Raw genomic sequence first — 15,255 nt, forward strand, 5'->3', positions numbered from 1 at the left:
TTTACCTCCCCCATCTCATTTCCCTAGCTTTTTCCCTCCCCACATCTCCTTCTCCCAGCTCTTTCCCTCCCCCCGTCTCCTTCCCCAGCTCTTTCCCTCCCCACGTCTCCTTCCCCGCCTCTCCCTCTCCTGTCTCCCTCCCCCAGCTTGCTTTCCCGCCCCTCGTCTCCTCCCCCAGCTCTTTCCCTCCCCTTGTCTCCTTCTCCCAGCTCTTTCCACCTCCCTCGTCTCCTTCCCCAAACTGTCTTCCCCATTCTTTCCCTCCCCTTGTATCATTCCCCAGCTCTTTCCCTCCCCATCTTCTTCCCCCAGCTCTCTTTCTTTACCCTCATCCTCTTCCCCATCTCTTTGTCCCTCCTCCTCGTCAAGTTTCCCAAGCTGTCTTCCCCCCTCTTTCTGTCCCCTCGTCTCCTTCCCCCAGCTCTTTCCACCTCCCTCGTCTCCTTCCCCAAGATGTCCTCCCCTCTCTTTCCCTCCCCATCACCTTCAGCAGCTCTCTTATCCTCCCCTCATCTCCTTCCCCCATCTTTGTCCCTACCCCTGGTCTCCATCCCCCAGCTGTATTTCCCCCTCTTTCCATCCCCTCATCTCCTTTCCCAAGCTGTCTTTCCCCAACTTTCCCTGCCCTCATCTCCTTCCCCAGCTTTCCCCCCTCTTCTCCTTCCCCAGCTCTTTCCCTCCCCTCGTCTCCTTCACCAGCTCTTTCCCTCCTCACGTCTCCTTCCCTGCCTCTCCCTCTCCTGTCTCCAACCCCCAGCTTGCTTTCCCACCCCTTGTCTCCTTCCCCAGCTCTCATATCTTTCCCTCCTCTTATCTTCCACCAGCTCTTTCCCTCTCCTTGTCTCCTCCCGCAGCTCTTTCCCTCCGCTTGTCTTTCTCCCAGCTCTTACCACCCTCTTCCCTCCCCGTCTACTTCCCTCAGCTCTTTTCCTCCCCAGCTCTTTCCCCCCTTTCCCTCCCCTCGTCTCCTTCCCCAGCTCTCTTTCCCTCCCCTCGTCTACTTCCCCCAGCTCTTTCCCCCTTTTTCACTCCCCTCATCTCCTTCCCCATCTCTTTGTCCCTAGCCCTCGTCTCCATACCCCAGCTCTCTTCCCCAGCTCTTTCCACTTCCCTCGTTGACTTCCCCAAGCTGTCTTCCTCCCTCTTTCCCTCCCTGTCTTCTTCCCTAGCTCTTCCCCATCTCCTTCCCCCAGCTCTCTTTCCCTCCCCATCTCCTTCCCCCAGTTCTCTTTCCCTCCACGTCTCCACCCCCCAGCTCTTTCCCTCCCGTTTGTCTCCTACCTCCAGCTCTTTCCTCCTTCTATACATCCCTCGTCTCCTTCCCCAGCTCTTTCCCTTCCCACGTCTCCTTCCCCGCCTCTCCCTCTCCTGTCTCCCTCCCCCAGCTTGCTTTCCCGCCCCTCGTCTCCTTCCCCAGTTCTTTCCCACCTTTCCCTCCTCTCATCTTCCACCAGCTCTTTCCCTCTCCTTATTTCCTCCCAAGCTCTTTCCCTCCCCTTGTCTCCTTCTCCCAGCTCTTTCCCCCCACTTTCCCTCCGTATCCTTCCCAAGCTCTTTCTCTCCTTTCCCTCTCCAGTCTCCATCCCGCAGCTCTTTCCCTCCCGTCTCCTTCTCTCAGCTCTTTCGCTCCCCTCATCTCCTTCCCCCAGCTCTTTCCCTCCCCTCGTCTCCTTCCCCCAGCTCTTTCCCTCCCTCTTCTCCTTCACATAGCTCTTTCCCTCCCCGTCTCCCTCCCCCAGCTCTTTCCCTCACGCGTCACCTTCTCCCAGCTCTTTCCGTACCCTCGTATCCTCCCCACAGCACTCTTTCCATACCCGTCTCCTTCCCTAGTTCTTTCCCATCCCATCTCCTTCCCCAGTTCTTTCCCATCCGGTCTCCTTCCCACACCTCTTTCCCTCCGCCGTCTCCTTCTCCCAGCTCTCTTAACCTCCCTGTCTCCTTCCCCAGCTCTTTCCACCCTTTCCCACTCCTTCGCCCAGCTTTCTTTCCCACCCTCTCATCTCCTTCTCTGAGCTCTTTCACTCCCCTTGTCTCATATCCCCAACTCTTTCCCTCTCCGTCTCATTATCCCAGCTCGTTCCATCCCCTCGTCTCCTTCCCCAGTTCTCTTTCCCCCCTGTCCCTCCAATTGTCTCCTTCCCCCAGCTCTTCCCCCCTTTCTCTCCCCTTGTCTCCTTCTCCCAGCTCTTTCCCTCACCTCATCACCTTCCCCAGCTCTTTCCCTCCTGTCTCCTTCCCCCAGTTCTTTCCTTCACCCCCTCTTTCCCTCCCCTCCCCTCATCTCCTTGCTCCATCTCTTCATCCCTCCTCCTCTTCTCCTTCCCCCAGCTCTTTTCCCACTTCCCCCAGCTCTTTCCACCACTCTCGTCTCCTTCCCCATGCTGTCTTCACCCCTCTTTCCCTCCCCTCAATCTCCTTTCCCCAGCTCTTTCCCTCCGCGTCTCCTTCCTCCTGTCTTTCGCTCCCTCCTCGTCTCCTTCCCCCAGCTCTTTCCACCTCTCTCGTCTCCTTCCCCATGCTGCCTTCACCCCTTTCCCTCCCCTCAATCTCCTTTCCCCAGCTCTTTCCCTCCCCGTCTCCTTCCTCCTGTCTTTCGCTCCCTCCTCGTCTCCTTCCCCCAGTTCTTTCCACCTCCCTTGTCAACTTCCCCAAGCTGTCTTCCTCCCTCTTTCCCTCCCCTTGTCTCCATCCCCCAGCTCTCTTTTCCTCCCCACATCTCCTTCCCCATCTCTTTGTCCCTCCCCCTCATCTCCTTCCCCAGGCTTTCTTCCCCCCTCATCTCCTTCCCCAGGCTTTCTTCCCCCCTCTTTCCCTCCCCATCTCCTTCCCCTAGTTCTCTTTCCCTCCACGTCTCCTTCCCCAGCTCTTTCCACCCTTTCCAACTCCTTCGCCCAGCTTTCTTTCCCACCCTCTCATCTCCTTCTCTGAGCTCTCTTTCACTCCCCTTGTCTCATATCCCCAACTCTTTCCCTCTCCGTCTCATTGCCCCAGCTCGTTCCATCCCATCGTCTCCTTCCCCAGTTCTCTTTCCCCCCTGTCCCTCCAATTGTCTCCTTCTCCCAGCTCTTTCCCTCCCCTCATCACCTTCCCCAGCTCTTTCCCTCCTCTGTCTCATTCCCCCAGTTCGTTCCTTCACCCTCTTTCCCTCACCCCGTCTCTTTCCCTCCCCTCCCCTCATCTCCTTGCTCGATTTCTTCATCCCTCCTCCTCTTCTCCTTCCCCCAGCTCTTTTCCCACTTCCCCCAGCTCTTTCCACCTCTCTCGTCTCCTTCCCCATGCTGTCTTCACCCCTCTTTCCCTCCCCTCAATCTCCTTTCCCCAGCTCTTTCCCTCCCCGTCTCCTTCCTCCTGTCTTTCGCTCCCTCCTCGTCTCCTTCCCCCAGCTCTCTTCCCACTTCCCCCAGCTCTTTCCACCTCTCTCTTCTCCTTCCCCATGCTGTCTTCACCCCTCTTTCCCTCCCCTCAATCTCCTTTCCCCAGCTCTTTCCCATCCCGTCTCCTTCCACGCACTTTTCCTCTCCCGTCTCCTTTGCCCAGCTCTTTTTCCCTCCCCCTGGTCTCTTTCCCTCAGCTCTCTTTCCCTTCCCTCGTTTCCTTCCCCAGCACTCTCACTCCCCTCATCTCCTTTCCCTGCAATTTCCCTCCCTGTCTCCTTACCCCAGGTCTCTTTCCCTCCCCCTCGTCTCCTCTCCCCAGCTCTTTCCCACTTTCCCTCCCCTCGTCTCCATACACCAGCTCTTTCTGTCCCTCTTCTCCTTCCCCAACTCTATCCCTCTCCTTCCCCCAGTTCTTTCCCATCCATTCTCCTTCCTTCTCCTGTCTCCTTCCCCCAGCTCGCTACCTCCCCTTGTCTCCCTCTCCCAGCTCTCTTACCCCCCTCTTCTCCCCGTCTACTTCCCTCAGCTCTTTTCCTCCCCAGCTCTTTGCCCCTTTCCCTCCCCTCATCTCCTTTCCCCATCTCTTTGTCCCTACCGCTCATCTCCATACCCCAGCTCTCTTCCCCGGCTCTTTCCACCTCCCTCGTCGACTTCCCCAAGCTGTCTTCCTACCTCTTTCCCTCCCCTTGTATCCTTCCCCAGCTCTTCCCCCCATCTCCTTCACCCAGCTCTCTTTTCCTCCCCACATCTCCTTCCCCATCTCCTTGTCACTCCCCCTCGTCTCCTTCCCCAAGCTGTCTTCCCCCCTTTCCCTCCCCTTGTCTCCTTCCCCAGCTCTCTTTCCCTCCCCACATCTCCTTCCCACATCTCTTTGTCCCTACCCCTCGTCTCCATACCCCAGCTCTTTCCACCTCCCTCGTCGACTTCCCCAAGCTGTCTTCCTCCCTCTTTCCCTCCCCTTGTCTCCTTCCCCAGCTCTTCCCCCCATCTCCATCCCCCAGCTCTCTTTTCCTCCCCACATCTCCTTCCCCATCTCTTTGTTCCTCCCCCTCATCTCCTTCCCCAGGCTTTCTTCCCCCCTTTCCCTCCCCATCTCCTTCCCCTAGTTCTCTTTCCCTCCATGTCTCCTTCCCTCAGCTCTTTCCCTCTCCCTTGTCTCCTTCCTCCAGCTCTCTTTCCTACCTCTGTACCTCCCCTTGTCTCCCCCCCGGCTCTTTCCCTCCCTTCACCCTCCCCCATTCTTTTCTTCCCCATCTACTTCCCCCAGTTCTTTACCTCCACCATCTCATTTCCCCAGCTTTTTCCCTCCCTCATCTTCTTCCCTCAGCTCTTTCCCTCCCCGTCTAATTTTTCCAGCCCTTTCCCTCATGCGTCACCTTCCACCAGCTCTTTCCCCACTTCATTCCTTCCCCTTTTCTCCTTCTCCCAGCTCTCTTTTACCTCCCGGTCTCCTTGCCCTAGCTCTTTCCCTCCCATCTCCTTCCTCCAGCTCTTACCCTCTCTTAACCTCCCCGTCTTCTTCCCCAGCTCTTTCTACCCTCCCCTAATCCTTTGCCCAGCTCTCTTTCCCTCCCTCTCATCTCCTTCCCCGAGCTCTCTTTCACTTCCCTTGTCTCATATCTCCAACACTTTGCCTCCCATTCTCGTTGCCACAGCTCGTTCCATCCGCTCGTCTCCTTCCCCAGTTCTCTTCCCCCCCCGTCCCTCCAATTGTTTCCTTCCCCCAGCTCTTTCCCTCCTCTGTCTCCTTCCCCCAGCTCTTTCCCTCCTCTGTCTCCTTCCCCCAGTTCTTCCCTCACCCCGTCACTTACCCTCACCCCGTCACTTACCCTCACCCCGTCTCTTTCCCTCACCCCGTCTCTTTCCCTCACCCCGTCTCTTTCCCTCACCCCGTCTCTTTCCCTCACCCCGTCTCTTTCCCTCACCCCGTCTCTTTCCCTCACCCCGTCTCTTTCCCTCACCCCGTCTCTTTCCCTCACCCCGTCTCTTTCCCTCACCCCGTCTCTTTCCCTCACCCCGTCTCTTTCCCTCACCCCGTCTCTTTCCCTCACCCCGCCTCTTTCCCTCACCCCGTCTCTTTCCCTCACCCCGTCTCTTTCCCTCACCCCGTCTCTTTCCCTCACCCCGTCTCTTTCCCTCACCCCGTCTCTTTCCCTCACCCCGTCTCTTTCCCTCACCCCGTCTCTTTCCCTCACCCCGTCTCTTTCCCTCACCCCGTCTCTTTCCCTCACCCCGTCTCTTTCCCTCACCCGTCTCTTTCCCTCACCCCGTCTCTTTCCCTCATCCCGTCTCTTTCCCTCACCCCGTCTCTTTCCCTCACCCCGTCTCTTTCCCTCACCCCGTCTCTTTCCCTCACCCCGTCTCTTTCCCTCACCCCGTCTCTTTCCCTCACCCCGTCTCTTTCCCTCCCCTCACCTCATCTCCTTGCTCCATCTCTTTGTCCTTCCTCCTCTTCTGCTTCCCCCAGCTCTTTTCCCTCTTCCCCCAGCTCTTTCCACCTCCCTCGTCACCTTCCCCATGCTGTCTTCACCCCTCTTTCCCTCCCTTCAGTCTCCTTTCCCCAGCTCTTTCCCTCCCCGTCTCCTTCCTCCTGTCTTTCGCTCCCTCCTCATCTCCTTCCCCCAGCTCTTTCACCCTTTCCCTCTCCTCGCCAACTCCCCGCAGCTCTTTCCCAGCCCGTCTCCTTCCACGCACTTTTCCTCTCCCGTCTCCTTTGCCCAGCTCTTTTTCCCTCCCCTCGTTTCCTTCCCCAGCACTCTCCCCCCAATTTCCATCCCTGTCTCCTCACCCCAGGTCTCTTTCCCTCCCCCTCGTCTCCTCCCCCAGCTCTTTCCCCCTTTCCCTCCCCTCGTCTCCATGCACCAACTCTTTCCGTCCCTCTTCTCTTCCCCAAGCTCTTTCCCTCTCCTTCCCCCAGTTCTTTCCCATCCCGTCACCTTCCCCCCAGCTCACTCCCTCCCCTAGTCTCCTTCTCCCAGCTCTCTTAACCCCCTCTTCCCTCCCTGTCTACATCCCTCAGCTCTTTCCCTCCCCTCATCACCTTCCCCCATCTCTTTGTCCCTACCCCTCTTTGTCCATACCCCAGCTCTCTTCCCCAGCTCTTCCCACCTCCCTCGTCGACTTCCCCAAGCTGTCTTCCTCCCTCTTTCCCTCCCCTTGAATCCTTCCTGAGCTCTTACCCCCATCTCCTTCCCTCAGCTCTTTTCCTCCCCACATCTCCTTCACCATCTCTTTGTGCCTCCCCCTCGTCTCCTTCCCCAAGCTATCTTCCCCCTTTCCGTCCCCTCGTCTCCTTCCCCAGTTCTCTTTCCCTCCCCTTGTCTCCTTCCCCCAGCTCTTTCCCCCTCTTTCCCTCCCCTCATCTCCTTCCCCATCTCTTTGTCCCTACCCCTCGTCTCCATAGGCCAGCTCTTTCCACCTCCCTCGTCGACTTCCCCAAGCCGTCTTCCTCTCTCTTTCCCTCCTCTTGTCTCCCTCCCCAGCTCTTCCCCCATCTCCTTCCCCCAGCTCTCTTTTCCTCCCCACATCTCCTTCCTCATCTCATTGTCACTCCTCCTCGTCTTCTTCCCCAAGCTGTCTTCCCCCCTTTCCCTCCCCTTGTCTCCTTCCCCCATCTCCTTGTCCCTACCCCTCGTCTCCCTACCCCAGCTTTCCACTTCCCTCGACGACTTCCCCAAGCTGTCTTCCTCCCTCTTTCCCTCCCCTTGTCTCCTTCCCCAGTTCTTCCCCCATCTCCATTCCCCAGCTCTCTTTTCCTCCCCACATCTCCTTCCCCATCTCTTTGACCCTCCCCCTCATCTCCTTCCCCAGGCTCTCTTTCCCCCTCTTTCCCTCCCCATCTCCTTCCCCTAGTTCTCTTTCCCTCCACATCTCCTTCCCTCAGATCTTTCCTTCCCCCTCATCTCCTTCCTCCAGCTCTCTTTCCTCCCTCTGTACCTCCCCTTGTCTCCCCCCCCGGCTCTTTCCCTCCCTTCTCCCTCCCCCATTCTTTTCTTCCCCATCTACTTCCCCCAGCTCTTTACCTCCCCCATCTCATTTCCCCAGCTTTATCCCTCCCTCGTCTCCTTCCCCAGTTCTTTCCCTCTCTTTCCTTCCCCTTTTCTCCTTCCCCCAGCTCTCTTACCCCTTCTTTCCCTCCCCTTGTCTCCTTCTCCCAGCTCTCTTACCCACCTCTTCCCTCCCCGTCTACTTCCATCAGCTCTTTTCCTCCCCAGCTCTTTCCCCCTCTTTCCCTCCCCTCATCTTCCCCCATCTCTGTCCATACCACTCATCTCCATACCCCAGCTCTCTTCCCCAGCTCTCTTCCCCAGCTCTTTCCACCTCCCTCGTCGACTTCCCCAAGCTGTCTTCCTCCCTCTTTCCCTCCCCTTGTCTCCTTCCCCAGCTCTTCACCCCATCTCCTTCCCCACCTCTCTTTTCCTCCCCTCATCTCCTTCCACATCTTTGTCCCTCCCCCTCGTCTCCTTCCCCAGCTCTCTTCCCCCATTTCCCTCCCTGTCTTCTCCTTCCCCCAGCTCTTTTCCCCCTTTCTCTCCCCTTGACTCCTTCTCCCAGCTCACTTTGCTTCCACCATCTCCTTCCTCAAGCTCTCTTCCCCCCTCTTTCCCTCCACGTCTCCTTCCTCCAGCTCTCTTTCCTCCCTCCGTACCTCCCCTTGTCTCCCCCCCGGCTCTTTCCCTCCCTTCTCCCTCCCCCATTCTTTTCTTCCCCATCTACTTCCCCCAGTTCTTTACCTCCCCCATCTCATTTCCCCAACTTTTTCCCTCCCTCGTCTCCTTCCCTCAGCTCTTTCCCTTCCTGTCTATTTTTTCTTGCTCTTTCCCTCACACGTCACCTTCCCCCAGCTCTTTCCCCCCTCATTCCTTCCCCTATTCTTCTTCTCCCAGCTCTCTTTTACCTCCCCGTCTCCTTACCCTAGCTCTTTCCCTCCCATCTCCTTCCTCCAGTTCTCTTACCCCCTCTTTTCCTCCCCATCTCCTTCCCCCAGTCTCTTAACCTCCCCGTCTCCTTCCCCAGCTCTTTCCACCCTCTTTCCTAATCCTTCGCCCAGCTCTCTTTCCCTCCCTCTCATCTCCTTCCCCGAGCTCTCTTTCACTTCCCTTGTCTCATATCTCCAACACTTTCCCTCCCCGTCTCGTTGCCACAGCTCGTTCCATCCCCTCGTCTCCTTCCCCAGTTCTCTTCCCCCCCACCGTCCCTCCATTTGTTTCCTTCCCCCAGCTCTTTCCCCCTTTGTCTCCTTCTCCCAGCTCTTTCCCTCCCCTCATCTCCTCCCCCCAGCTCTTTCCCTCCCCTCATCTTCTTCCCCCAGCTCTTTCCCTCCTCCGTCTCCTTCCCCTAGTTCTTTCCCTCACCCCATCACTTTCCCTCACCCCGTCTCTTTCCCTCCCCTCATCTCCTTGCCCCATCTTTGTCCCTCCTCCGCTTCTCCTTCCCTCAGCTCTCTTTCCCCTGTCTATCCATTCCCTTGTCTCCTTCCCTCAGCTCTTTCCACCTCCCTCATTTCCTTCCCCAAGCTGTCTTCCCCCCTCTTACCCCCCCCTCGTCTCCTTCCCCGTTCTTTCCCCCTTTCCCTCCCCTCGTCTCCCTCCCCTCGTCTCCCTCCCCTCGTCTCCCTCCCCTCGTCTCCCTCCCCTCGTCTCCCTCCCCTCGTCTCCCTCCCCTCGTCTCCCTCCCCTCGTCTCCCTCCCCTCGTCTCCCTCCCCTCGTCTCCCTCCCCTCGTCTCCCTCCCCTCGTCTCCCTCCCCTCGTCTCCCTCCCCTCGTCTCCCTCCCCTCGTCTCCCTCCCCTCGTCTCCCTCCCCTCGTCTCCCTCCCCTCGTCTCCCTCCCCTCGTCTCCCTCCCCTCGTCTCCCTCCCCTCGTCTCCTTCCCCTCGTCTCCTTCCCCTCGTCTCCTTCCCCTCGTCTCCTTCCCCAACTCTTTCCCCCTTTCCCTCCCCTCGCCTCCTTCCTGCAGCTCTTTCCCTCCCTGTCTCCTTCCACGCACTTTTCCTCTCCCGTCTCCTTCGCCCAGCTTTTTCCCTCCCCTCGTCTCCTTCCTCCAGCTCTTTCCCTCCCCTCATCTCCTTCCCCCATCTCTTTGTCCCTACCCCTCGTCTCCATACCCCAGCTCTTTCCACCTCCCTCGTCGACTTCCCCAAGCAGTCTTCCTTACTCTTTCCCTCCCCCCGTCTCCTTCCCCAGCTCTTTCCCCCTTTGCCTCCCTTCGCCTCCTTCCTGCAGCTCTTTCCCTCCCCGTCTCCATCCACGCACTTTTCCTCTCCCCTCCTTCGCCCAGCTTTTTCCCTCCCCCTGGTCTCCTTCCCTCAGCTCTCTTTCCCTCCCCTCATTTCCTTCCCCAGCATTCTCCCTCCCTCTTCTCCTTTCCCCAGTTCTTTTCCTCACCCGTCTTCTTCCTCCAGCTCTTTCCCCCCCTCATTCCCTCCCCTTTTCTCCTTCTCCCAGCTCTCTTACCCCCCCTCTTTCCCTCCCCGTCTCCTTCCCCCATCTCTGTCCCTCCCCCTCGTCTCCTCCTCTCTCATCTCCTTCCCCCAGCTCTTTCCCCTCTCTTCTCCTTGCCCCAACTCTCTTCCCCCTCTTTCCCTCTCCCCATCTCCTTTCTCCAGCTCTCTTTCCCCACGTTCCCTCCCCGACTCCTTCCCCAGCTCTTTCCCCCCCCTTGTTTTCTCCAACAGCTCTTTCCCCCTCTTTTACTCCCCGTCTCCTTCCCCAGCTCTTGCCCCTTCTTTTCCTCCCCGTCTCTTTCCCTCCCTTCATCTCCTTCCCCCAACTCTTTGTCCCTCCCCCTCGTCTCCTTCCCCAGCTCTTTCCCTCTCCTTGTCTACTTCCAGCAGTTCTTTCCCTCCCCTCGTCTCCTCCCCCCAGCTCTTACCCCCAACTTTCTCTCCCCATCACCTTCCCCAGCTATTTCCCCCCCTCTGTCCCTCCCCTCGTCCCCTTCCCCCAGCTCTCTTTCCCTCCTCATCTCCTTTCCCCAGATCTCTTTCCCTTCCCTCGTCTCCTTCCTCCAGCTCTTTCCCTCCCCTCATCTCCTTCCCCCATCTCTTTGTCCCTACCCCTCGTCTCCATACCCCAGCTCTTTCCACCTCCCTCGTCGACTTCCCCAAGCAGTCTTCCTCACTCTTTCCCTCCCCCTGTCTCCTTCCCCAGCTCTTTCCCCTTTGCCTCCCTTCGCCTCCTTCCTGCAGCTCTTTCCCTCCCCGTCTCCTTCCACGCACTTTTCCTCTCCCGTCTCCTTCCCTCAGCTCTCTTTCCCTCCCCTCATTTCCTTCCCCAGCATTCTCCCTCCCTCTTCTCCTTTCCCCAGTTCTTTCCCTCCCCGTCTCCGTCCCCCATCTCTGTCCCTCCCCCTCGTCTCCTCCTCTCTCATCTCCTTCCCCCAGCTCTTTCCCCTCTCTTCTCCTTGCCCCAACTCTCTTCCCCCTCTTTCCCTCTCCCCATCTCCTTTCTCCAGCTCTCTTTCCCCACGTTCCCTCCCCGTCTCCTTTCCCAGCTCTTTCCCTCCCCTTGTTTTCTCCAACAGTTCTTTCCCCCTCTTTTACTCCCCGTCTCCTTCCCCAGCTCTTGCCCCTTCTTTTCCTCCCCGTCTCTTTCCCTCCCTTCATCTCCTTCCCCCAACTCTTTGTCCCTCCCCCTCGTCTCCTTCCCCAGCTCTTTCCCTCTCCTTGTCTACTTCCAGCAGTTCTTTCCCTCCCCTCGTCTCCTCCCCCCAGCTCTTACCCCCAACTTTCTCTCCCCGTCACCTTCCCCAGCTATTTCCCCCCCTCTGTCCCTCCCCTCGTCCCCTTCCCCCAGCTCTCTTTCCCTCCTCATCTCCTTTCCCCAGATCTCTTTCCCTCCCCCGTCTCCTTCCCCCAGATGCCTCTCTCTGCACTTTTTCTCTGTCTCATTTCAAGGAGCCATAATCAATTCTCACCTTTCCTCTTATCATATCCACTTAACACCTTTTGTTGGTCTGGATTCCTCCCCCTCCCATCTCCTCCTTTTGAACACAGAACACCACAGTAGAGGCCCTTCAGTCCATAATATTCATTCCTGAAACAAACCTAAACCCTCTCTACTCCTAACCCTCTGTTTTTCTATCATCTGTGTTTCTGTTGAAGAGTCTCTTAAATTCCCACAATGTTCCAGCCTCTACTACCATCCCCGACAAGGCATTCCAGGTCCCCACAACTCTTTGTGTAACATACGTACCCCTGGCGTTTCCCCTAAACTTCCCTCCCTCCACTTTGTACACACGTCTTCTGGTGTTTGCTGATCCCGCCCTGGGAAACAAGCGCTGACTGTCACTCTATCGATGCCTCTCAGAATCTTGTCGACCTCTATCAAGTCTCCTCTCATCCTTCTATGCCCCAAAGAGAAAAGTCGCAGCTCTGCAACCTTGAGCATAGACTTGTTTCCCAATCCAGGCAGCATTCCGGTGAATCTCCTCTGCCCCCTCTCCTTAGCTTCCACATCCTTTCTGTAATGAGGTGACCAGAACTGAACACAATTCTCCAATTGGGGGCTCACCAGAGATTTGTAGAGTGGCAATGTGACCTCTTGACTCCTGAACTAAATCCCCCGACTAATAAATCCCAGTGTCCCAAAGGCCTTCTTAACCATCCTATCAACCTGCGCAGCGACCTTGAGGGATGTAGGGATCTGGACCCCAATGTCCTCCCTCTGTTCATCCACACTCTGAAGTAACCAATCGTGAACCCTGGACTCAGCCTCGTAGTTTGTCCTTTCTCTCCCCACGCTGTAATCCAGATGCCCCCCTGCTTTTTTCTTCAACCTTGAGGAAGGCCTCAGGTCCAAATCGTCAGTAATGTATCTCTCCCTCCGTTGGATGCTGCAAGACTGGCTAAGTTCCACCTGGACCACCATTCAGGGCCCCAAACAGTCCTTCTAAGTGAAGCTGCACCTCCAATGTGAATCTGCAGGGGTCGTAGACTGCATCCAGAGCTCCCGCCGTGGTCCCCTCTACGTTGGAGAGACCGGGCGCAGACTGGGAGATCGCCTCACCGAGCATCCCAGCTCTGTCCGCTGCAACAGCATGGATCTCCCAGTGGCCACCCTTTTCAATTCCCTGCCCCATTCCCTTGACGACATCGCTGCCAGACAGAGACCACCCACAATTCTTTTTTAAAAATTGGACATCCAGCACTGTAACAGGCCTACTTGGCCCTTCAAGTTCGTGCTGCCCAAACTACACCCCGGTACGTTTTTGAAGAGTGGGAGGAAACCGAAGGTCCTAAAAGAAACTCACGTAGACATGGGGAGAACCTTCAAACTCCTTACAGACAATGTGGGATTCGAAGCCCGGTCCCGGTTGTTGGTGCTAAAAAGGCGTGGCGCTAACCGCTACGTCAACTAGGCCGCCCTGGTGGAACAACAACTCGTCTTCCGCCTGGGCACCTTCCAACCAGATGCCGTTTACATCAACTTCTCCGGTATCTGTTAAACCCTCCCCATCTTCTTCCCCCATGCCTCCTTTCCCAACCTCTCTCTCTTATCCCCCCCATCCCCCTCCCCTCTCCCTCTCACAGAGCTAAAATCAATTCTCACTTTTCTCTCCTCTTATCACCTCCAATCAACCCCCTTTGTTGGTCTGGACTCCCCTTCCCCCATTCTCCCCCTCCCATCCTAACTCCCTTTGTTAATCTGGGGTCCTCCCCCGCCCATCCTCCCCCTTTCTCTCCCCAGTAACTCAGACGCCTTCTACCTTGAGGAAGGGCCCAGGCCCAAAGCGTTGGAAATAATATCTTGCCCTCCGTTGGACGCTGCGAGACCGGCTGCATTCCTCTGGAATTTACCACCATTACGGTGCAAATTGACTATGAATCTGCTGAGGTTCTCAATTTAATAAACGAGTTTATTTTTCAGCTGAACACACGAACCCATGCTGTGTGGCAACCTACACTCCCCGCATGGTTTACTTGAAGGGTGGGACCGGGTTCATCTGTGGAGGCATGGAGTGCCAGGAGCAGAACGGATCAGGTGGAAGATAGCAGAACGTCTGCCGCTCAGATCACAGGTTTATGGCGAGGGAGGGAGGGAGAGGAAATTTACCATTATTTTATATAGAGGGGTGGTGGGTGGGGACAGGCGGTCAGAGAAAAGGGTAGGGGAAGGGGAAGGACCTACAGCAACGTTTTGATGAACATTTGGACTGATCCATGGATAGGATGGGTTTAGAGGAGTAGGGGCAGGTGGGACCAGTGTGGGTGGGACAGATCAGTGGATGGGATGTTTTAGAGGGAGAGGGGCAGGTAGGACCAGTGTGGGTGGGACAGATCCATGGATGGGATGGGTTTAGAGGGATAGGAGCAGATGGGACCAGTCTGGGTGGGACATTCCAATGATTGGACAAGTTTAGAGGGATATGGGCAGGTGGGACCAGTGTGAGTGGTTGGGATAGATCCACAGATAATTAAGAACATGTCAATCTCTGCCTTAAATACCCCCAATGACCCCACCTCCAGAACCACCTGTGCCCACAAATTCACCGGCTGAAGTAATTCCTCTGTTCTAAGTGGACACGCTCCAGTCCTGAGGTTGTGCCCTCTTGTCCTGGACTCACCCACTGAGCGGAAAAAAACCTTTCTACATCTACTCTGTCCACGCCTTTCAATGTTCAAAATGTTTCAATGAGATTCTCTGCCCTCATCCCTCTCAATTCCAACGAGTACAGGGTGAGAGCTGTCAAACGCTCCACCTATGATAACCCTTACATTCCCGGAATCATCCTTGTGAATCTCCTCTGAACCCCTCTCCAACCCTAGCACATCCTTTCTTCCATGAGGAGCCCAAAACTGTTCCCCGTTCTCCAGGTGAGGCTCCACAGGCCCCGTATAAACCCTCCACATCACATCCTGTTCTTGTATTCTATTCCTCTTGAAATGAATGCCAAGATTGCATTTGCCTTCTTCACCACACCGACTCCCCAGCGAGCTTACCTTCAGACTCTCTCTCCCAGGTCCTTTTGCATCTGGGGATTTTCAATTTTCTCCCCAATTAGAATATAGTTTGCCCAATTAATCTTTCTACCAGAGTGCATGACCGTACACTTGCCGATAACAAAGTTCATTGAACTACACAGATCCTATTTCCATTGTAAATGCACCGGGCCCAATGTAAACACATCGACCCCACTGTAAATGCACCGATTCCATTGTAAATGCACCGGGGCCAATGTAAACACATCGACCCCACTGTAAATGCACCGACCCCCGGTTTAAATGCACCAATCCCAGTTTAATGCGCCGACCTTGGTGTAAATGCATCAATCCCGCTGCCCGGCCCGTCCCTACCACGACCAGAACCCTCCGTCCGGCCCCGAGCCTTCAATGGCCGCCGATCTCCATCTCCGCTGCACAAAGGAAATGCTGGCTCTGCAGTCCGCTTTCCCACCGCCGCGAGGGATTCTGGGCCAGAGCGTCCGCCATCACGGCCATGGCCCGGCCAACGTCGACAGCGTGCGCAGGTGGGGATCCTTGGGGAAGAGAACCGAGGGAGATTGGGATGATGACGAGGACAGAAAGAGAGGGAAGGATAGAGGGGAGGAGAGATGTGAGAGGGGATGGGATAGGGGAGGGCGAAAGGGGAGAAGGGGGAAGGGGAGAAGGGGAGGGGGGGAGGGGAAGGGGTGAGGGGGGGAGAAGGGGAGGGGGAGAAGGGAGGGGGCAGGGGTGGGGAAAAAAGGGAGGGGGTAGAAGGAGAAGGGGAGAGGGCAGGGGGAGGGGAAGAAGGGAGGGGGCAGAAGGGAGGGGACAGAAGGGAGGGGGCAGAAGGGGAGGGGCAGAAGGGAGAGGGGGCAGAAGGGGAGGGGGGCAGAAGGGGAGGGGGCAGAAGGGGAGGGGGGCAGAAGGGGAGGGGGCAGAAGGGGAGGGGGCAA

The 15,255-nt window shown here is 56.9% G+C and overlaps 2 protein-coding genes across 2 annotated transcripts in view; both read right to left on the reverse strand.

Moving 5' to 3' along the window:
* The window catches only part of LOC138758228 (zinc finger protein 358-like), a 34,519-nt gene extending 19,800 nt beyond the window's left edge, over positions 1-14,719 (reverse strand). Inside the window, exon 1 of the mRNA XM_069926861.1 lies at positions 14,629-14,719. The gene's annotated coding sequence lies outside the window, so the exon portion shown is untranslated. The remainder of the gene's footprint in view (positions 1-14,628) is intronic.
* LOC138756767 (glycine-rich extracellular protein 1-like) overlaps positions 1-15,255 on the reverse strand; it is a 97,838-nt gene that overhangs the window by 78,961 nt on the left and 3,622 nt on the right. Inside the window, exon 4 of the mRNA XM_069923152.1 lies at positions 14,672-14,853. Coding sequence (XP_069779253.1) covers positions 14,672-14,853 — 182 coding nt within the window. The remainder of the gene's footprint in view (positions 1-14,671; positions 14,854-15,255) is intronic.

Source organism: Narcine bancroftii, chromosome 3 (assembly GCF_036971445.1).
Source record: "Narcine bancroftii isolate sNarBan1 chromosome 3, sNarBan1.hap1, whole genome shotgun sequence".
In the NCBI taxonomy this organism is placed as follows: domain Eukaryota; kingdom Metazoa; phylum Chordata; class Chondrichthyes; order Torpediniformes; family Narcinidae; genus Narcine; species Narcine bancroftii.